The sequence below is a fragment of the Cardiocondyla obscurior genome, linkage group LG10 (assembly GCF_019399895.1).
Source record: "Cardiocondyla obscurior isolate alpha-2009 linkage group LG10, Cobs3.1, whole genome shotgun sequence".
Taxonomy (NCBI): Eukaryota; Metazoa; Arthropoda; class Insecta; order Hymenoptera; family Formicidae; genus Cardiocondyla; species Cardiocondyla obscurior.
The window spans coordinates 3,046,487-3,070,010 of record NC_091873.1 but is presented as its reverse complement, the minus strand read 5'-3'; the positions used below and the strand labels follow the sequence as shown (position 1 = coordinate 3,070,010).

At 46.3% G+C, this 23,524-nt stretch overlaps 2 protein-coding genes across 2 annotated transcripts in view; both read left to right on the top strand.

Moving 5' to 3' along the window:
* Positions 1-682: 682 nt before the first annotated feature.
* On the top strand, positions 683-7,513 carry Tsp74f (Tetraspanin 74F). Its single transcript, XM_070662514.1, has 7 exons — positions 683-1,109; positions 4,938-5,032; positions 5,131-5,325; positions 5,563-5,733; positions 5,892-5,984; positions 6,480-6,620; positions 6,855-7,513. Exons 2-7 carry the CDS (start codon positions 4,955-4,957, stop codon positions 6,900-6,902), a joined length of 726 nt encoding a protein of 241 aa, XP_070518615.1. The 5' UTR covers positions 683-1,109; positions 4,938-4,954; the 3' UTR covers positions 6,903-7,513.
* A 3,799-nt stretch (positions 7,514-11,312) lies between these two features.
* LOC139106039 (protein scribble homolog) overlaps positions 11,313-23,524 on the top strand; it is a 33,619-nt gene continuing 21,407 nt past the window's right edge. The window contains exon 1 of the mRNA XM_070662511.1: positions 11,313-11,607. Coding sequence (XP_070518612.1) covers positions 11,570-11,607 — 38 coding nt within the window. The 5' untranslated portion in view covers positions 11,313-11,569. The remainder of the gene's footprint in view (positions 11,608-23,524) is intronic.

The following is a 23,524-nucleotide window of genomic DNA, read 5'->3' as shown; positions in this document are numbered from 1 at the left end:
AAAACCCTTGAAAAAACGGAATGATGATTGCGTCAATTAGAAGAGACGGTTATTACTTGGGTGGGGCAGTTGCTAAACAAACTTTGAAATTACTGCCATCGAATGTGTAACATTGGAAATGACGGAAGCACGTGACATGCGTGTGTGATCACGATCTATATTCACTTACATAACATTTCGTGATTAAATACTACGTGTTTTTTTTTTGATTATTCGTGCGACCTATCTTACGAAGTCTATTTAATTATTTTTCTAATTTTATTTTCAAGGTAATAATCATTTAACAGAAACGCGTCCGCCAGATCGAGAGTCCCCGCAACCAAAAGCGGTGATTTTAACGGCAGCAGTCGCCGAGCACCCGCGATAATTATCCGGGGAAACTTTAAATAACAGGTCATCTTTTGCAGGCAAGAAACGGTTGGCTATACATCCACATTCCTGCCCGAAAGTGAGGCCCTGCGGAGCCATAGGTCCTGAGAAGCGGTTCCCTATTTCGTTAGCGCGTTTGTATCTGTAAATGCGTGTGCGTGTGCGACCAGTCGACATGTGCCAGCAAGGTTCCCCACTTTCGGTGTCCCCCCTCCCAGTCATGGGTTTTCCTTGTGCACGTCGGCTCGCACACAATGGATCGCACTATAGTTAGAACGTGTAGTAACGCGTACGTAACGCATGGTATAGTAAGCGATGATTCAATGAGAGGGAGAGAGAGGTAAGGGAGACAGGACGAGAAGACGGGGGGGATTCTACTACGAGAACCAGCAGGGAGAGGGAGAAACAGCAGGGAAACAGAAGGACGGAGATCGAAAGAGAGAGTGCGAGCGACGCAGAAATTCACTTGGTCTTACCGTTTCAGTTTCACTCCGGCTTGGTCTGAAAACGCGCGCGTCTAAGCCGCTTCCGAATTCTCCGTATCGAAACGTTCGACCTAGCATCGCGAGGCCTACACCCGGTTTCGCCCGAGAAGAGCTGCTCGTCGTCTCGACATTTTCCCTCGAGACGGGGGAAGGATTTTCCACGCGGGAGAAAGGGACCGTTTGACCTTTCTTTTTGGTTTGTTTCCCGCGACTTCGCCGGCGGCTGGAGAGAAAGGGACCCGGCCAGGGACCAGCGTGAGTAGCCGAGATGTTGAGCAATCGAACGATGTTAGATGGTACCGGTCGCGATTCTCACGAAAAAAAAAAAAAATGATCTCTCTTCTTGGGAATCGCGTATGTTTGACGCAAAAACGCTGAAGCTGCGTCGCAGTGATTCACCGGCGCCATTTAAAACGCGGTAGTTAAATATGAATCATATCAATTCGATAATGTATTACGATTCGTCTCACTTTGACGGACAAAGTCGAAATTTCAATCTAGGTATACTAATACTGGTGAATATTGGTGGACAAAATCGTCGGCACGTACGCACGCCTCGTTTAATCTTTCAAGATAACATGCAAATTAAGCTGGCTTAACTTGGACGACAGTCTTATCATAACATTTGTACTAAAGATGTGAATCAGAAAGGAAGTAGTGTAATTAGATATCATTTAGTTCATTGAGGAAATGATATGTGAATTAACTTACGCCCACGTTCGTCAAATAATATCAATCTGTAAAGTGGCCAAAGAAGAGAACAACAATGGAAACTTTCTTGATTAATGTGTTAATTTAATTAGCACTTGGATCAAGCCCGGTGACTACTAAACGAGAAAGTTTCTGACTCGCGAATAATCGCGAGTTTATTGCCTGGTTTTCGTCGCGTCGAAACTAAAATAAATATGTAGTTTTTTCTTTTTATACGATATATGATGTCACAAAAAAGTAAGCTTTACTTATTGAATTCGCGGTATTAAAAAATATATCGAAATAATTCATTTTTAATTAACTGCTGAAGAATAAAATAATGCAAGTGGTTATGTGATTTTATCATCTTTTCGAATTTTTTTTTCCTTTTTTTTTATAGACCGAACGTTTCCTACACGTTACATAATCAATATGCACTGTTTTGGATTACTGAATCAGACTTGAGACCTCCATATGCATTTACATTAATACCTTCAAGCTTCCCGAGTATGTCGTAAAGAAAAAAATGTTTCTGCCCGCAAAGTAGTCGCGAAATTGTCGCGTCTAGCCGCAAGAGTTACTCAACATTTGCATGAATTACGATCTCTGCGAAGAGGATATCTCGAGTACCCCAGGCATAACTGGATCGTTAAGCATTCTAGAATGACTAATCAACGCGATGAGAAATTTCTCGCACCTTCGGTATACGTATTAGAAAGCTTCGCGGGGACCCGCTGAAATCCCGGGGGAGTTTTCCGCGCGACTTCGAAGTGGCACGCAACGGGCGGTCGTTACACGTCGTAAGCCGGGTATTATCGATTCCCCCTCGACATTATGGCTTATGAAAATTACCTGCGATTCGCGCGACGGCCCCTCGTAAAGGCGACGATATGCATCGGCGTCGCGTAAGAACGCGTTGCGATTGCACGCGCCGTGTCGGCTTGCGAGGATCCGCCGAGCGATTACAAGAAGACGGGTCGGCTAAACGGGGACTGCCCTACCTGGAAGTGCTATCTCACAGTATTATCTGGAAGAATAAGAGCTCGACGACCTCGGCTCGAGATCCGACTTTCGATTCATCGAACGGCCGCACCTCAGGCTCCCGGCTTCTGCTCGCTCGGCGGGAATGCGTCTTCGCCGCGCTCACGTTTCCCTTCGAGCTCCACCGCGAGCGAGATTGTTCACAGGTGTGCGCGTTTATTTTTAGCTACGCGCGGCATAAGAAACATATTTCGCGAACGCGAGGATAAGCGTGATTGCACCGCGCGGATGCTGGCTCGCGCGCGGAAAAGTCCCTGCCTCTCGAAAATTTAATATTCTAGTTTTCGCGGATACAGCATTCTGGTAAGATGTTTTACACGCGTGCCTTTCCGCGTCCGCGACGCGCGTCGGTGGCCGCGATGTCGTTCGTAATTACGCCGTAACGTGCGGTTAATAAGCTAATAAATATCCGACTCTTCGAGGAAAGAAAGAAAAAAAAAAAAAAAACGACGATCTTGCTCAGCGTAATAGAGCAAACCGCACATATGTCAGCATTCCGCTAGATAACTACGACGCGATTCTAGCCGATGACGTCAGAGGATTCTAATTGAAGAGCTCGCTTGCCTACTACTTTACTGAGATGAAGCGATTTATTAATGAGCGTCATCGTAGGTAGTTTTCTCAAGAATAATCTAGCGGAGTTCTTATAATTCTGTTGGCGCCAGCTGCGCTGATTGCGAATTAATTCCGACAGCACGTAGCCGTGCGCGTAAAGTGTCCCAAACACGGTCTGACTCACTTTCTTATCAGATCTCGCTTTTGTGATTAATACCAGTTGCGGGGGGCTTCAAAAATTAATTGACAATTTTCTTTTTCAACTGTCGCACACTTCCCTACCGCTTTGGAATCAGACGCGAGCCCGGCGATTAGAAATTCTCTGTTAGAGAAAGGAAGAGTAAAAGGAACGAAGAGCTGTTCGGCTTGCAGCTTCGTGGAAGCGAGTAATCGAACGCGGTTAGCATAAAAGTGAATTAAACCTTTCGCAAGGCGGAGGAAGCGCGCGGCCGCGTCGCGCTTGCGAGACGCGGGATTGCAAGTGCGAGAGCATCGCCGCGTCATTTTTGCGCTCTGGCCGTGGATTACTTAATGCGGAGAGGCCGCTTTCTCTCTCGGTAACCCGACGTTTTCGAGACGGCACGCCGACGCGTGTCCAAGGCCCGTATAATACGTTATAAAATATGCGACGAGGTATACGTGATATTGTGCGCCGTGATAACGATCAACGCGCGCGCAAAGCCGTTTCTCGAACCTCCGTTGCACCATCGATCGCGCCCTGCGTAGGGTTGCAAACCCGACAGGTGAGCGCGCGTTCTCTAAAAACGAGGGCTTCGTTATCTGAAAAAAAAAAAAAAAAAAAAACCCGCCCGTTTTCCTCGCGATGCGACGGGCCGATAGAGAATCAACCCGCCGACAAACGCAAACGTACCGCGGCATTCTGTTACGCGTTCGGCAAACAATAGCGTGCAATTGAGCCGTGTGCGCAGTATTTTCAAAACAGGAAGTCGCCGACTCTGCTTGCCGAGCCGTGAAAATTCGCGCCGATCACGAGCATGTATTTCACGTTTCTAAGAGACCATTAACGGTTATTACGAGCGACGAAGTTTACTGCGTATGAACTGCCGCACGGCGCGCCGCGGCGGTGAGAATATACAAAAGGGCGCGCTTAATTAAATTAGATTTTAGCTTAATTCACGAGGAATGTAATTAAGCGAAACAAGCAGTTCGTAACATGCGTTGAAACCTGACCAGACACTATTTGAGATCGATAAGTTTTTTTTAGTTAGAATAAGATAAATTAATTAATTAAATTAGCGAGGCTTGCATAAAAATTGCGCGATTAAAAGAGAAATTCGGTTTTTGTCGCAAACAAGAGTCTCATTGTTCAATTACTTAAAACCCAGTTTTGTCCCGCGTTTGTGCATACGGTCAAGGCTATGGGGGACGGCCAAGGTGATTCAAACTGGGCCAAACATAAGTCTGATGTCACCGAGACGTGTGACATAATTAAGAGCGATGTACGTGACTGTTATAAAAATGTTTAATTGCGAGACTCATCTTCGAGACGCTCAATGTCACTGCAATTAATTTATACGAAGAAAAAAGAAGAAAAAGAAAATCGCCAGTAACTGAGTTTCTTTACGATTGATTTGATTTAAAAAAAAAAAATTCCTTGCTTTAGTCAGTTTAGTCAAATGAGTTTTAAATACTTCCCTCGTGCGAAATCGCAATCACAATGTCGCGTTAATTGTCAGCAAAAAGCGACTTCGCGCGACCTCGTCTTTTTAAAGTTCTCGCGTTTGATCGTTAATTATATTTGCATTTTTTTTTTAACTTATCATTTTTTGTTGGCAGATTACGGGTAAAAGGGCATGGGATACGGCTCAGATATGGATGGCTGCGGACGTTTTATGAAATATTCCCTGTTCTTCACGAACTTCGTCATCTTCGTAAGTTTTAAGCTTTTATTCGGCTTATTGAAAAGAATAAAACTCGTAGATATGTGAATAGTTAAATATATCAATGATTTATCACGAAATTATTGCAGATTGGCGGACTGGTCGTAACAGGCTTGGCAGTGTGGGCTTTAATCGACAAAGTACCATGGATAGGCGAACTTGTGGGTAACGATTTGTTAACCGGCGCAGTCTACGTTTTACTGGTCGGCGGAATTATCGTGGCGTTCATTGCTTTCTTCGGATGCATCGGCGCGTCGCGGGAAGTCAAGTGTATGCTCCTGACAGTGAGTCCCTATCGCAGATCTATTTTCGAACCGGTGGGCGAGCTTTACAACTGGCGCCTCGATATCCAGCGCTCGCGCCGTTTGGACCGCACGACGAGAGTTTAATCCGCGAACGAGGAGCTTATCTCAAATTGATTACACGTTAAAATCTCGTTATACCTTCGCGGTCCATCGGTTCGCCGAAGCTCATCGAGTTAAAGGAGCGGCCGATTAAAATCAATTTCTTTTTGTTTCCAGTACTTTATAATCGTGTTCCTGCTGTTTGTGACGATGCTGATCGGCGGGGTCCTGGGATACGTCTTCCGCGAGAAATTGCTGAACACGCTCGACAGAGAGATGAAGAGTTCTCTCCGCCTTTATGATCATCGTAAATCCATCCGCGACGCTTGGGATACCACGCAGTCGACGGTAAACAACTCCCGCGGACGTTACATAAATAAAAGTTAATTTTATCAGACGATCGAGCTCGATCGGGGCACGATTTCAGACGCGCTTTATTCTCCACGAGTAGATATAGTTATTGCTCGGAAAATTTTTCCCGGTGCTAATTCAGGTCTCGGTTTTAGCTCCACTGTTGCGGCGTCAACAGCTGGAGGGACTGGGGAAGCCGCAATCTCAACGTGCCGGAAAGCTGCTGCCGAGAGATTGCATCTGGCCAGGTAAAAAAAAAAAATCAAACATATTTTCACGCGGGTGCACCGTTCGATAAAATAGTTTACCGGCCGACTTCGCTGATACTTTAATGACGGCAATTTGCATCTCTTTATATAAAACGTGCCGTGTTTACGCGGCGCGTTACGAACGTTTTTGCGCCGAACAATGCTCGCTCTAATCGAAGCCGTTCGAGTGAAGATTCTAATTCGACTTCCCACCTTCTAATGGAACGGCACCCCTATCTCGGTACAAGCGAGGACTTTTCGTGATCCGCGTGAAAAGGCGATCGCGTTTGTAATTTCGCGCTAGTAATTACCCGCGGCCTAAGCAATTTCTCACGTGACACGCCGATTTCACCCCGGCCGAATCAATTTGGCCGCAATTACTTAATCGACCGAGACTTAAGCGCCCCGGCTCGCATCTCTCACACTTTCACTCTTACGATCGGCTTTCTCGCGAATGGGAATTGTGTTTCTCATGGCCATCCGATCTGCTCGCAGCGTTTCCACTGCAACGCTGGCCCGGACACGGTAAATCCTTCCAACGCTTATGTAGAAGGTTGCATCACTGGGACACGAGTTTACATGCAGAGACACGCGGCTATTATGGGTGCTGCTGGTATCGCAGTCGCATGTCTCATGGTAAGAACGCAGTTTATATATTTTTTTTATGGCACTTTCGCGGTTAAAAGCGACCTAAAGTTCTCTTTACGATCATATAAAATGCAAAATTTGCTTTCTATACTTTTGTTAAAGTTGTATTAACTATGCATTCTAGAACACGTCGCATTTCGAACAGATTCCTATCTTTTCACCAGTTCCCTATACATATATTATTTAGTAAATAATATCTTTCTAATTTTCGAATTATTGCAGTTCTTTGGAATGATCTTCTCCTGCGCGCTCTTTAAAATGATTGAATGACAGCAGGACAGAAGTACAGTTTAACGCCGAGAAGGTTTTCGCGATAAGGAAAGGGAGAAGTGGCGAGTCTTCATTATTTCCAGAAGGCTCGCGCAATTGTACCAATCAACGAAATTTATACTCGTCGCCATAGACGCGGTTAATCGCACCGTGATAATCAAAAAGTGAATCTCCATCCAGTTGTACAGGTCTCGATAACTTGTTACACGTACACAGTATATGCGCATTACGATTACCACTCTTTATATATTTTTTATGTAATTTATACGTCTAAGATATTTTCATTTACATATTATATGTATATCGCTAGTGTGTATTAGTGCCTCATACATGTACTTCGCATTATTGTGCCGTAATAAACACAGTATGTATATAATATTACGTATTTATGCAGTCTTTTCAGTACTATAGTAGATGTCGAGTACAATGTAACAGTTACGTATTTCATAGCGACCGTTTTTTTTTTTTTTTTCACATCTTTATAATTAATTTTTCGTACGTTTAATGAAAACAATAATGTAGTGCTAGCTTTAAGTCTAATTGAAAAATAATGACCGATTGAACAGTAAATATCGTTTGAATGTTAATAAAACGAAATTATTTCGAACTGGGCAATTGTTGTTAATATATTATGGCTTTCTGCGTTAAATACGTTTCTATTGAAAAATTGTCAATTTTTTAACAATTATATGTTTGTAATATATGATTGCATTTCGATATAACATGTGACTTTGTTATCTGCATAGTCGACTGTCGATGAATGGCTTGGTGACCACAAATAATGCCTTGCACATTGAGTATCGAGCTTTGTTTAACACGTTACGAAATATTCAAGATAAATTAAATAATGCACTTTTCATCAAGCTTTGTTTATTATTAATTACTACGAAAAGTTTAACGAGTCCTTCTTTAATAGGAAATGTCGAGATTTTATTATTCCTCTATTACTGCCATTTCTCCAAAACGCTTATCGTTTAAACGTTAAAATTAAATTTATGTCGCGAGAATAAATTGATAAAAGTGTATACACATGAAAAACAAATACCGAACGAATATAGCGAACAATTCTTTGGTGACGTGTTATTTTTTTGGTGATTTATTTGTTTATGAATGTCGCATTTGCTGACCGTTTAATATTCGTTCGCTAAGTGAATACACATCTTTACGATACAAAGATTAATTACTAAATAATATATATATATATATTTTTTTTTTTTTCTAATTTATACGTAGTCGCGAATTTTGCTTACGCTGCAAGTAATCGAGAAACATTTTCTAACTACATTACTTTCGAAACTACGCTTTATATTCAGAATTTTTATGCCTCGCTGAAATAAATTACTTTATCACCTCACCGTCCGTCAATTCCCTCCCCATTCTTTTCGCAATTATCGATTGTCGCAATTTGCATGCCGAGATGGTACAATCGTCGTCAAAATGTTATCTCAATTTCACGCTTGATGAACAAGAATTACGCAAAAGTTTATTACAAAAAGACGGAAAAATTTTTAATTTTAAATTCCTGAAAGAAAGAGTAGATCTAACTTCCCTGATGAACTTACAGTCAAGAATTTAAGCTTGATGGATTTGAAGTTAAATCTAATTTCGTCGATGCGCGAGCGCCTCGCGGATTTATTTCTGTAATTTTCTGTGTATCGATAACGACGGGCTTCGAGAAACCACCCCTTTACGTTCACTCAACCCCAGTATGAATCAGCTTTACTCGTTCTCGCGACGAGACGTGACTTCCTGCTATTCCGTAAACATCTCGCCGAACCATTCTCGCACGCAAGTTTCCATCGATGTCCCCCTAACGCGCCCGTTCTTTTTCGCCACCCTCTTTCGCTCGCGTCTCATTTATTCGAACCCTCCGCGCGATGGATCGAAGGAAGGTAAACAGACCAACTTCGTCGTTCTCGGTGAATGACAAACGAGTTCTCGCTCTCCGTGCAAAATAATTACGTCGCTTCGAACGCGCGCTCATTTGCTCTTCGCGATATTGACCGGGGCACATTTATATTTCACTGCTTCTTTTAATTAACGTAAAAATGTAGCTGGCGCATATCTTTTCAGGGCTCGGATATTCGAAATATTTGTCAGGTCGTCTAAAAATGCGCTACATGAACGTTGCGCACGTGCGCGTCCGCCTGCAGCGATTCACCAGTGAATGAGCCCATATGCCGCGAAAGTCATCCTCGTGTAACGTTACAAAGGGATGTCGGACAATGACGAATGAATCGCTACGTGCCGCGCGAATAATGCCGTCCGTTCTGCAGCGCCGATCACGATGAGCGCGCCGTCCTTATGGGCCGTACTTTTTTCCTTTCGCTCTTTTGTCCGTACTCTTTCACATGACGACTTACGTCGGGTGATTACGCGCTGTCAATATTTAATAAGCACAATATTTTCATCACCGTGCGATTTTTACTCGCGGCCATAGAAATTTCATTGAAATACTTCCCTAACGCCGAAATTTTTAATATAAAATATGAACGCATCATTTTTTATATTTTTAGATAGCTTAGATAAATAACAAATTGTTTGGATAATAAAAAATTTCGCGAAGTTTCATAGGAAGTTTTATTTACGAAAAGACCGAAGTTATTTTCTCAACGTTCGGGAGTAACTTTTATTTTACTTAAGAATAGGAGGAAATTCGATTCTCTCGGTTTTCAAGGCTCGCCAATATCTGCGTCCTCTTTTTCTTTTTTACGTTTTTTTTTTTCCCCCTTTGCTTTGGCACACTTTGCCGCACAGTCGAGGAACTTATTACCGGAAATGGAGGGAAGCACGACGGGAGCGGGGAAAATACGCTGAAGCGCGCGATATCTACGTATTGATTTCGTCCCGAGCTTTGAATCCGAATGCGCCGGAACTGGGGAAACCAAAGTCGTCCAGGTGAAACCGAGGACTCGAGGCCATCTCGGGCAAGCACTCAGCCATAAATTAAATTGTCCTCCGTCACTCGGAGAGAGACGGTGCGCGGACGGGCCAATGCAATTAGTTGAGTATAACCGAACAATTACACGAGTTAGCATCATTATAACTACGTCTCCGGGCAAACGTCGTCAAAGAGCGATCGATATTGTGCACAAAATGCTCCAATGAACCTCGCGCAATTTAATTTCGATTCAGTCTCGAGGAAACTCGATTGTCACCTGGATGCGCGTAAGTGACTGATCCCGTTTCTCGGATCCGCAAAAATAAAACTGTGTCGTATGTAATTGTATTCCGAGAAAACGTTTATCGGCAAAATATTAAAAAAAAAAAAAAAAAAAAAAAAAAGAATAGACGAAAGAGGAAAATTTGGTTGAGGAACATAATGACGAATTTGCAAATATTTGCCGCTCTGTCATTCTGCAATCATTCCAAAAATCGCGCGCCATTATATCAGCCCGGAATCATGTGCAAAAATGCATCCTGCGCGAGCACGAAGGACGATAGGTACGAGCACGAGAAACGATACGAAAGACAAAGAATAAAATGAATGCTCGGTGAGAGCGGCCGACGACGGTGGTACCAGATGAAAATGGAACTGCGGAAGCTTATAAACGAGAAGCAAAAAATGGCAATTTCCAGCGGAGCACCGTACTGCTTGTGCCAACATTTCCCAACCCGTATAAGAGTAAAATCACTATCACGAGCGAGATACTTGCCGGGACAATAAAGGAGACTCTAGAAAAACCTACGCTAAAACGCAACCACACGCTTTAAGAAGCTACATAAGATGCCGCGCCTTCGCGATGAACTAACTACCGGGAATACATTACTTTCCCTCGTAGAGCATATAAAGAAATTATTATTGTAGCTCGGAAATAAGAGAATGCCTCTAAAATATAACTGGTTCTCCATAAAGAAACGAAAAATATTTTAGATAATTTTATTATAAGAGATAAAATGTTTGTGAAAAATAAAAATAAAAAGAGAAAAAAAGAGAGAGAAAGTTGTAGAATAATAATTAAATATTAATAAAGTATAGTAACTATATACATTGCGGAATTAATTTAAAAACCGGTCTTTCTATCGTTGACGAGGATATTTTATAAAACGTACGACGCGAATTTTTAGCGTTTGTTTCTGCGCGTCACGCGGTGATTTCTAGTCTCGACTCTAGCAGGACTACGCTCTGTGCCTCATGGGTTAATCCTATGGGTTTCTCGGCCAACACCATCATGCGCAGTGCCTTGAGGTCTGTGCCATCACCTAATGGAGAACGCAGTGCGCAGCCGGCACCGACGGTTCTATCAAAACCCCCACCAGTTCCCCGAGCATGGGTACAACCGCCACCGCTATCGCCACCTCCACCACCAACTCTCTCTCTCTCTCTTTTTCTCCTGCAGCGCACCACCTTCCTGCCGTCCACCACCATCGGCCCACCATCCACCATGGAAACCGGCCAGTGCGCATTCTAACTTCAGTCAACCAAACGGTCTCGACCTGCCTGGATCGACGTAGACAGGTGTCGGCAGAGAACGTCTACTGATTGTTGTTGCCAGCCGCGATCGCGTCGGATCAAATCCCTTCGTTCGTCGTGTTTCGTTATAAAACTACCCCGAAGTCGCGGTGCCGCATCGAGAAGAGGGTGACTGAGCGAGGCTCGCAGCGTCGGGAGTGCCGGCAAGAGAGTCGCCTTGGCGGAGCCCGGCCGGGATTTATGGAACCACCCCATGGATAGCAATATGTCAACCGCCGCCTTCATGCATCGGTACGTGAAATAAAGCCTATTAAGATCGATAACGCGAGCCGTATACGCATCTAACACCGGCGCGAGCGTACGCGAGAAGCGTCCGGTGCTCCTCCCTATTCGTGTCGTTATCCGGTTGGGGTTTCTCGTGGTTCCCTCGCGCGGCTTTCAAAAAGCTGCCTCCGTGACCGATCGATGAGCCCGTTGCTATGTCGCGGCGCTGATACAGGCGTATGGAGACCCCGTCCATGCCAAAATACATAGGCAATAAACGAGGGCATGGATCCTGGCAATCCACGTATGCCCTCGTTGACGATAATATGTCGGTATTGTACTACATGTAAATATTAGCCGTTTATCGACGTATCTAACTAAACTCTAGATTAGCTAATCTTACACGTGCAATATAAATTAAGGCGGAAGATTTTCACGCACGGCTCGATCGAAGTCCTTATCGTCTCTGGTCGCGAAATTACGACTGATGAGAAAATCACCGCTTTGTCCGTAACGATCGAGTGGATTGTGAAAAGATTTACATGCTTATGAAAGAGTCTGCAACAATGAGACTCGTTGCCTCATTAAGAATTGTAAGAGAAACAATCGGTATTCGAAACCTCTCAGATTCATTTTCGCTCTATCAGGCTGTGTAGATAAGCACCAGTTTTCCTCGCGACCAATCGGAAATTAAAGAGAAAGCGATCGAACACTTTTTTTTCCCCTCCCTACCCCCCCTTCCCCCGCGAATAATTTATGTAAAATTCCAGTTTTAAGTTCGCGCTCTTTATTTTTCAAAAATAAAAGATCTCGCCAAGCGCGGCCAGTTCACATCCGCGAGTTTCCTCAGCGCGATAATCGTCGTAGCGGAATAAATTACGCAGTGCGAATCTTTACAACGAGTCCTATACGTGTCGCGGGTAATGTTTTCGATCGGGGCACTGTTCTCCATCCGATCGTCGGAGCGTGGAAGATTCTCGAGAATCCAGTCGCGGTAATCGTATGCACTTGCTGGCAGAGGCTACTTAGACGGCATTCCATTAACCTGCATTTTCACAGCGGCAGGCGCGTCACCTGTTCGGTTTCCCCTGGTACACGACACGATGTCGAATCGGACCAGCCCGGTTTCCTTGAACCTGCGGATACCGCAGCCATTGACCGCGCGCGGCCAGTCTCTCTCTTTCTATCTTTCTCTCGCCCGGTCTCCGTGACGAAAGGCCCTAAGTGCGCGGCGCTCTTTCTCTCTCTCTTTTTCCTCTCCCGCTCTCCCTTCCTCCACCATTCGTTCCCTACCTCGGCGATCTCCTTCTCATCTCGCCGGACACCACGCGGACAGATCCGCTTCTTTGGCGATCCCGTACTAAAACGCTAATTACACTCCCGCGAAAACGCTAATTGCGTTTCTTCGGCCGATGCCTTTCGAGCGCAATGCCTTCTATGTTTATAATTATTATTCTTTCGCGGCGTTGATAGAAACCCACGGACGTATTCAGCCAGGTTGGAATGTCCACGATCGTCGATTAATAATTGTCCGCCCCAAGTATAATTTGCCGGAGTATCGGCCCCGCGAGATCCTCCTCGCTCGAGGATCCCCGGCGACGGAGCGATACCGCGCGCGAGGGCCGCGACTCGCACAGGAAAAACGCGCGATCCTCGCACACGCGCACGATGCGCGAGGTGCAAAGAGAGCATCGGATGAAAAGAGGGACGAGGCGCGCGTATATATTTCTCTGGGGCTACGGGATATATTTTATCAACGCTGGCGGTGCATAAATCCCTTTTTTCCTTCGCGCGACTACCAAGCCGGCTTACTCACTCCGCATTAATTCCGGCCGCGTTACCCTCCTATCTTTCCGACCCTCCGCCGCGGACGCATCGAAGTGTATCCCCGTGTTCAGATCTCTAGGCGCGGCGGCCGGCCGCGAACTCGTACAAAAGCGAGACGCCGAACGGCAATCGATATATCTCCTTATCTCTTCCTCTCTCTTTCTCCCCTGCCCTGGTATATATAAGGCACGTACATCCTGCGGCTATCGGATGACACGGTGTCGATGGACGAGGAGAGGAGCCACACGGATATCGACGACTTAGCCCCGCGAAACAAACGGCCGTGATTGCGATCTCGGTTCGCGAATAATCCCTGGCAGATGTACGATCGGGATGAAAGAAACGGAAAAGGGGGAAAAAACGGCCGGACACGTCCGAGCAAAATTGCAAAAGCGATTTGCGAGCATGTAAATTACGTCGCTTCGAAGAACCGGCACTCGTATAGCAGACGAACGTATCCAGTGGGCATTCACGGACCTCCGCGAAGCGCCCGAACGTCTCGGGAATTATTCGGATTTATGATAAATATGTAAGGGAGGGTTCTTACGCCGGACCGTTTCGTACGAAGATTACGAGAAGTAAATCGCGTTAACGCGGCAATCGATCGTGTAAAAAAAAAAAAAAAAAAAAAATCGCATTTGAGCAAGTACAGCTGTGCGTGAGGCTGGGAAAAGAACTTACTTCGCATGCACGAACGGCAGCTTTCGGAAAGCATACGTTTCGAGATTTTATTCCACCTCGTAGGGCGTATAACTATTTACAGCGTCCATTAACGTGAACTATAAAATAAACTCGAGACTTTATCTTCCCGCGGCTTGAAACGGCTTTCTGCTTACGTATCCTTTTTTTTTTTTTTTTTTTTTTCCACGACCGCTGTTTCAATTATACAAGATTCGCCGCGAGATGCAGCGGTGGCTACCGCGAGCTCGAGATACATATCTACCAGCGACGTCGAACTGGAGCAACGATCGCGGAAAAGCGCGCGAAAAAAAGAGCATTTTCTCTACGACAACCGGTCGCAACTCTCTAGCTCCAGTCTAGAGACAGACAGTGTGACACTTCGACATGCGGGAAAAGAATAGGGTCACGGAGTAGCCGTGTTCGCGTTCAGATCGCGTCGCGCCGTTCGCGCCAAAAGCGCGTTTACGCTCTGCGCGAACCGTGGCCGTGTGTTCCGCGCGTTCCATCGACGCGACTTGTCGCAGGCCGATCACTCAATCGCCTCCGAATCCGTAACACGCCGAGAGATTCGGTAATCGAGGGATCGCGAAGTGAAACTCGCGCAAGGTTCCGACCAAGATTACACGACCGTCCGCGCGAGAAAACGGGCAGCTCTCTCGCCGTTCTCCCTCTACTCGTTCGCGCCGAAACTCGTTTCACTCGGTCGTCGAACGATATCGATTACCGGCGTCGACGACTCGGGCGTTCACCGCTCACCCGGAAGAATCGCCGGGCGGAAGTTCGTCCGCGAACTTCGCCCCCGAATCCGATAATCATCGCCGGCACGCAGCCCCGTTGCCTTAATTCTTTCCTCGTAACAGCTTCCGGTAATCGATACGAAGAATCTGCGGGGATCGATATTCACGCGGTTCGGAATACTACACGCGCCGTCCGCGAAGTATAAAGAAAGGAAGACATTATTTTTCGAGGAAGAAGTCCTATTTACTTTTTAGAAGTTCACGTTGGAAAAGTAAAACTTCCCGGTGAGCGGCATCGAAAAACTTTTGCGACGCGCGGAGCACGCTCTCTTCCTAGATGCAACGCTTCGCTTAACTAGCGCGCCGCGCCGGTGCGATCGTCATCGGGCAAGGCCCGGAAGGATTAATGCCGGGACGATAACCCGCGGCAGGATCACGCTGGGCGTGTTTCACTATTTGCGCCGGCATGCCGGCCGTCGCATCCTTGTTGCTCTTAGAACAATACTCGTTGCATTTGCCGCGCCGCAGAACGCGGAAGATCGATGGCACGGAAGGGATCCGTAAACACCGGAGCGGCGCGCTGCTCCGGTGCACGGGACGCATCTCGGGGTCCCCGTCTCTACGATCGTTTCGTAGAAACAGCCGGCCCGCAGCTAAAGAGTTTCCTGCCGCGACTCGTTTGACCGCGTAAAACTCGTACGCGCGATACGGCCGCTGTTTATCCGATCGCCAAATGAAGGTACTTACGCTCGCGGACTTTTTCGCGACGCTCCGGGAAATTGATGGCGGGATTACGCGTGATATATATACGCGCGGGATAGCGATCGGCCCCGCGCCGCGAACGCCTTTTTAATATTCCGCGGCGTGGAATTTTGTACGGTACTCCTTTGGCCGAGAATCGAAGAGCGCACCGCCGGTATGCTCGAGGTATCCTTTCCATTTTTCGCACGTAGCTCGATTTATCTTTCGTTACCTGGGAGGATTAAAAAAAAAAAAAAAAAAATAAACGCGCAAGAGTTAGGTTTAGCAATTGGAAACTTCGCGGCGTGTGTTTTCGTTGCGCTCGCAACTCAACTAATCTCCTGACCGAGTAAAGTAGGTCTAACCGCGCATACGGCGCATACACGATTATCTACCTATAGACTTGAGAGCGCGGCATTCAACCGGCTGGAGCTAGAGAGCCGAGCCTACTTCTGACTGCTATCGGTCGCGAGGGTTTCTCGCGCGAACCCGGAAGACCGATCGATCGGCAGGAAGTCGCTCGAGTGCGGCAAAGAGCGGCTCGTTCGAGTGCCGATTTTGCAAACGATTCCAAATCGGCGCGGCGTCGCGCGGTTTCTTCGTCCCCGAACGACTTCGCAGCCCGCTTTTCGTGGAATTATTAATGTCGGCCTCGAGGCTGAAACGCTTCCTGTCCGCCAAGTTTCTCGATCGTCCGCGGAAGTAATCCCCCTCTCCGAGGCGATACCGCTCTCTTCTGATTGCAATACATAAATTTTTCTTTTTTCCGTTCTTTTTTCTTTTCTCCTCCCGTTCTACTCTGTCGCGCGGCCGTAATTAGATCGCCGAGTGATATGCACTTAAAGTAAAAGCACGAATAATTCCGCGATAGAACTTTACTGTCGCGGAAAACCACCCGGTAATTTCTAGATTAACAACCGCGTTATTAATGCGACCGAAACACTTTTTATACCCCCCACGAGAGTGATCAATCCATTTATTAACGTTCTGAAATAACCGTCGGAATGTTTAGCGTGTCTCTTTACGATACGAGTGAGTAATGATACATTGTGGGACTTTACTACCTGTCTTTAAACGTGAAACGCGCGTCTCGCTTTTACTTCTAAACGCTATATTCTGCTGCGTACAAATAAAGAAGAAAGCTGACGTTTCGAAGAAAATTCTTCATTGAAATTTTACTGTCCGGAGTTATTCAACGTGATCTTTTACTATACAATAATTAAAAGAAAAAAAGAAAAAATTCCACGGTTTCCTCGTAAGATGCTGTGTGAATAAAATTACGAACGCGATTGTCTCTCGCGTGCTTTCCTTTCACGCGAAAACCGTTTCGTACGGTACTCACGGAATTTGAAATGCAAATCAGCAGGACGTATTTCGCGTAATCGCGCGTTTAGGTGCGAAGTCGCGTTCCTCCCGTGCTTCTCTTACGCTCGATATTATACTTGGGAATTATTATTTGCTGTTTCGTACATTTTTCTACTTCTTATTCTCGCTTTATACATTCCCCTTTTTTTTTACCGCTTTCATAAATCCAGCACTTCTATCTAAATTAAAAATCGCCTACAAAGTCCGACGCGCAGATCGCTCGTCGTATTAGCATTCATCGATTCAACGAGGACTACTCGAGTGTCTCGCGCGAGTCAAACGATGACAAAGGGAGAAGTGAGATTATGCACCGAGCGCGGCCATTACGTCGACAGCCTCTGTATACGATCGCAGTAATAACAGTACATTAGCGGCGAACTTATGCATTAGGCAGGACGATAATGAGAGAGGCGCATGCAGAAGCCGGCGCGAGGAGTCCCTTTTCGTAATCGGCGCCGAGATACCTTAAATCGCGCCGACGCGGTATCGAAAATTGGTCTGAATCAAACGGACGCGATGATTTCGGCGCATCTTAACTCACTCGAATCAACATATCGAGATACCCGATCAAATTAGGACCGCATAAATTAGCATCTGTTATTCAGGGAAATAAACTCGTATCCGATTAAGTCGAACGTGGACATTCATTATCGCGTTTAATTAAGTGACCTATTTGCGAACGATCGTGGTATTAATAATTGCGAGGAAAATTAATTCGCCACCCCACTTTTTAAAACGTGAAGTACATTTGTGTACAATTCTGTTGCAATGCGTTATAAAATTAGAAAAAAAAAAGAAAAAAAAAAGAAAACAATAATGGGAAAAGAAAAAGAGAAAGAGACGAGCGAGGCGACTTTCTTAATTCCATGCGGTAAATTTAGGACGGGCGGCGGTGAACGAAGAAAAAGTGTCGTTCTACTTGCGTCCCTTGGAGAAAAGAAAAAAAAGGAAAAAAAAAAAAAGGCGAAGAAAACGCGCTCGCGCGAGGTAATCTATAAGACGTTAAATATACTACGCGCGATTTAACAAATCGCGGCGAATAAAAATATCGATATTAAATTATTTATAATTTCGTGCAGCACGGCCTCCTTGAGAAAGACCGAGCGATCGGCTAGTAAAAGCGGATCGCCATAACCGCCGTTAATAAATTACGCTACTTTGCCAACGCCATTAGAATTAACGTTCGCGATATATTATATTGATATAATTACGCGCCGGACGCCGCGCCCTAATTGCACGCTTAATTCAATAATTGCTCGAAAGACACACCGCTGGGCGGGAGGGGGTGGGCCGGTCCCAAGGGAAGATTTCCGCTTGACAGCCGACGCGGCCGCGTTGCGCTGCCGCGCGCGTTATGAGAAATGTAGCGCATAATCGTTAACATGCGGCCGGCGACTGCGCCACGGACGTTCGATGCATCATTGTCCGGTCCCGCGAGCGGCCTCGGAAATACATCTGCATATCGGCGACGCCGTAGTCGCGAGTGCCTCGAAATTACGGCGATTTTAAGTGGAAAGTTTCTAACCCCCGAGCGTGTAATTTCCGCTAAACGGCCGCGGTTTATTGATTGTTGCGAGTACCTACTCGCGTTGCAGTCGTTACTCGCGCGATGTATGCGCAACCAGCCACCGCTAATTTGCCTACAGTGTATCGGGGACTTAACCGCGCGCGAGTAATAAGCGTGTGCCGTGTCCGCGTAGCCGCAGCTACTTGCGGAACCACTTTGTACCGGCATCCGTGCCGATAAGAGCATCGATCATCGAGCCCGTCGATCGACGCAACGATCGTCAGTCATACCCGTCAGTCACGTCGACGTCCTGCCCTTTATCCGGGAGGCGGGATCAGAGAGGACTTGATAACCGGTGACTCGCGATTTTCGTCATCGCCCGTCGCGAGAGAGTACTCATCTCGGGAAGCGGAGAAAAAAAAAAAAAAAAGCGTTGGCCGCTGGAATTACGCCGAGCGAGCGCGCAACGCGAGATTAGCACCGTGCAATTTAATGCAATAGCGCCGCGATCGACCTCGACTTGAGTATTTATAGGGTGATTCCGAAATTTCGCCGTCGAACATGGACGGAACACCTTGCGCCATCGCGGTTAAATTATATAGATCTCTCAACGAGAACGTTGACATCAAAATCCAATCACGCGGGACAGAGAAAGTCGGGTCTTCAATCATTAAGACTTCAAAGATAAAAAAAAGAAAAAAAAAAAAAAAAAAAAGAGGAAAAATCCTGTTTAATTTAAAATTAGCTCAATCAACTTTAGGGACTGCAATGAGATTTCAGACTTGCTTGTGGAAGAAATTAATTGCTAATTCGCGAAAAAAAAAAAGGGACATGAATTTCACGAGGATAAATACACCGTCCTTCGAGAGTCCAACGGCTTTTAATTTCACGCCACTCTGTATGTACGTATCTATGTATCGGTTCCGCTAAACAAATGGACGAACGAACGAAGGCCTGCACTTCGTAAGTCATTATTAACTCGCGTATAATTATGCGGCGGGGCGGAGGGGCGGGTTTCCATCGGATAGAGCGAACGGGGAAAAGCGAGGATTCACCATCCGGCGTGTGGTGGTATTTAAATTGGCTTAGCGCACGCACACAGGTGCGCGTGCATCCGCGTCGCCTCTGCGTTCTTTGAGAAACCCGCCGCGCGATTATCTCGGCCACTCTGTAAGCGGACAACCCTCGCTCATCGCGTAAGATCGTTATATCGAGGCGTAATATCGACATCCGTATCGGAAAGGTACACGCCGCACCTCGGCGTCCGCGCGTCAATATCTATACTTTAGGAAATAATCAATCCCTCACGTTTGCATTCCTACGTATCGCCCGCGCCGATATTAAAACACCATGAAAATTAAACAGAGAAAAAAAAAAAAAAATTTAATTGCACAGAAGCGCGCGAGAGAGCCGCGATGCGGATAAAAGGCCCCGCTCATAAATGTCACATGTCAGATACGTCAGATGTCAAAGATAATGAAATACGCGGTTAGTAAAATACACCGTAGGAATATTGTGCTAATGACGCTGAGAGGAGATCTGTACGAAATGTTAAAGAGTGAAAGGCGGCGGGGTCTAAGCCGAACCGAGAAATGGGGGGGAAAAAAAATCGGTCACGCTAAAAGAACGTTTGAAACCGTTTGAGATAAAGTCCAAAAAAAAAAAAACATTAATAATAATCGGAAAATAAAAGGGATGTACAACCGTGAAACTTAATTTATCTCAAGAACCATTTTAAGCGACTCGAAACCACAATTACGGCGAATGGCTGCGGCGCAATTTTCCATTTTGTTTTACGCGACGATAATGCTCGCCGTAATTCCACGTATGGCGCCGATTTCATGACAACGGTCGTTTCGTATTTGAGAGTAATGAAAGTGCCAGTGAAAGTTACGGCGAATCGCGCGAAGCGACCGAATGCAAAATTTCTCCCGTGTTCGCGCGATTAGAGTGTCTAGGCGCGAACGCACCTCTGAGCGCATCTCGCGAGTCGCGTATATCTTTAACTTTGTCTGACGAGAGCTGTCCGTTTTCACTACGAGGTTTCGACCCGCGGGACACCGGGAACCCACGCGGACACGCCGCGAGACAGCCTCGGCTCGCTTATTACTTTAAACGCAACGTTCCGCGAGACGACTTCCTGGTTTCCGCTCGTAAATATCTCCGGATTTTAGAAATTCGCCGTTGCTTCCCTTTCTTTTTCCGCGAATAAATATAATACACTTTCGTACAGCGAGAGTCACTCGGTTGCGCAATTGCGGCCGAACATTCGGCCGAGTTTCTCGATATGCAACAACAATCGCGTTGGAATATTTTCCGGATGATTTACGGCCCGAGAAAGCGCAACTGCTCGCCGAGTAATCGCGCGCATTGAGCTCAATTGAATTTTACAATCCCCTTCGCCGGTTGGGACAAAGAGCCTAGCCTCGTTGATTTCTGCAACGCCGTAAATTCCACCGGAAAAATAAAGGAGGGCATAAAAAAAAATTACGCAGCGCGTTAAAAGCAACGCGCACCGCCCGTACGGAGGTTTCGACTGCTCCGTCCGTTCGTGGTTCAACGCGAGATTCTGTGTCGGTTTCCACACGCCGACGGCACAATTCTGGGATTCTCGTTACGGCTCGTCTCGCCCGCGCTTCTTTGCCTCTCGAAATTTTTCCACCGGTTCACTTGTGTAACGGACTATTGTCCGCGTCATTGTCCTCGCTTTTAACCGCGAGCGCGGAAAGAAACCCGAGGATTGGCCCGCGCGACGTGCTCGCCGAGCGAAATTAATTTCGCCCGTGATTACTAACCCGAAATATTTGCCGAGGGAGGTTCGACTTGCACGGCGACGAAAGAGAAACTTCCCCGCGATGGCCTTGCGCACGTGCCAATGTCGACCTGAGCGTGCATAACGCGAAACACGCACGCGATAGCGATCGTTTCGCCAAGCACGTCCGAGGCGAGTTGCGGAACGCGGAAGGATCTTAATTTCTAATTAATTCGCCCTTCGTACGACAAATTTTAGCTAAGTCGCGATTCTTTCCCCCCTTTCGCCGTTTAATTTGCTTATGTAACTCTGCGACGGAAGAGTGATCGGTGTCCCTAAATCGTATTTCCTAGACTATACTTGCGCAACAATCGAAACCGTTTTCACGTTGAAACGTTTATGGAGCTCGTGCCGTGCCGCACAAGTGCCTCTAAATAGCGCCCGCGCCTGCACGAGAGCTTGGAAATGCCGCGATAGTCGCGTACGCGCCTTTCGGAACTTCAGGTGCGTGAGAAACCTCACGCCGAGCGGAGCGAGAGGCTCCGCACTGAGAGAAGAAGAAGAGGAACATTGCATAATTAGGGATTGCGATGCCGGTTACGTCGCGTCTAAGCCAGAGTCTCGTCGAATCACACAGTCCCACCCCTTCTCCCTTCGCAGCCTCTGATACTCTTACACTCGCGATCGTACAGGGTGTATCAAGAAATCGAAATAAAATCTATAGCATTGACTTTTTCCCAGCTACAAAAAAAAAAAAAAAAAGGGACAGAATGATAACTAGTGCCGTGCGTTTTCGCTTTTCAATTATAATTTCTCGCGAAAGACATCTCGTTTGGAGAACGAAAGATTCGTGCATTTGCAGCCGTCTGTGATTTCTATTCGCCCCGGCCCTTTCGATCGCCTTTCGACTTGAATAATCGACTGTTTTGCGCCTGCACGAGGGACGATTACGTTCCAACCGGCAGAGGAATTTAAGATTATTGAGATTTAGATTGCGAGTTATGGGACAGCCTGTAGATGCAAGTGCAGCTCGCGGGCGGGCACTTACACAGCTGATAGGCGCGTATCTGCGATTATTTATCCGTAGGTTGAACAAATACCACGGTGCGCGCGTCATGGGAAAGGTCGGTGAAAAATCGCGGCTCGCGGCGCGGCAGCATTAGCGAAATAGAAACGTCGTTATCTCGCGAGAGACGATGCAACACGCGGCTCAGACTCGCCGCGCGCGTCGATAACGCTTTTGATCGCGAAGTCAGTCGACGATCAAACCGAATGGTATTCGTGGCCGAGAACTAATACACATACGTTTGCAATCGCGAGCTACCTGCCCGCAAAAAGGATCAGCCCTTACAATTACTCGGTCCAATTTTTTTTTTTTTTTCCGCCCGTTTATGTAATCTGATTTTTATTTCTTTCTTTCTCTCTTTATCTATCAGCAATCCAAATAAAGAGATCTTACAACTTAATTAATTGTAACCGAGGATGCTATAGAAGTTAAATCCTACTTTTTTTTTTATTTAATTTAAATAGTCTCCAAGTCTGTTCGAACTAAATTTAGTTGTAAATATGTAACGTGTGGAATTTACGGCCGAAATAAAACCTGAGAAAAATCCTCGCCGAGGAAAATCAGCTCCGAGCTTCGTTTGGGGTATCAGACAAGGATCCATTTATCTTGAGACAGTGCTGCGTACGTGTTCACATATCATAATCACGCGAGTGAAACATTAGAGCGCGCCCGTACGTGGCCGAGTCGTGCGAAAAGTCTAATAACCGAGGCAGAAAACGGGGTCGGCGATCCCCGGCAGTCACACGATCCGTTGAATTTACTGAAGCGAGGTGCAATGTTTCCGAAGTAATCAGCGCCGCGAAAGGTCAGCTCGCGCCTCTCTCGGGTAGCCGTTTATGATCCACGACGACGTGCAAACAGCCGCGTGTTCCCTTTTGCTCGTGAAAGCAGGTGCACGCTCGCGTGTCGTGCGGGCCACCGCTTCCGCGCGATACCATTAAAAAGCCATCATCGATCTATTTCCACGCTCGACTCGACATAAAAGTTGCACGATACATGTGCGTTTGATAAGAAACCCATTTCAAGTTCATTCAGGGAAATAAAAGAAGAAAAAGAAAAAAGACAGGGGGAAATCGGTGGGTGAAGTAATAACTGGAAATGTGATTCAGTGTCACTTTCTTTCCGGCAAGGCCTTTGAAATCGATAGCACTTTAACCAATTTTTATCTTGACAAAAAAAAAACATCACTCGATAGCGATCTTTCGTGTTGCAATTCAAATGTCAATAATAATTGCATTCTCTATCGAAAATATTTTCACGGCTCAAAT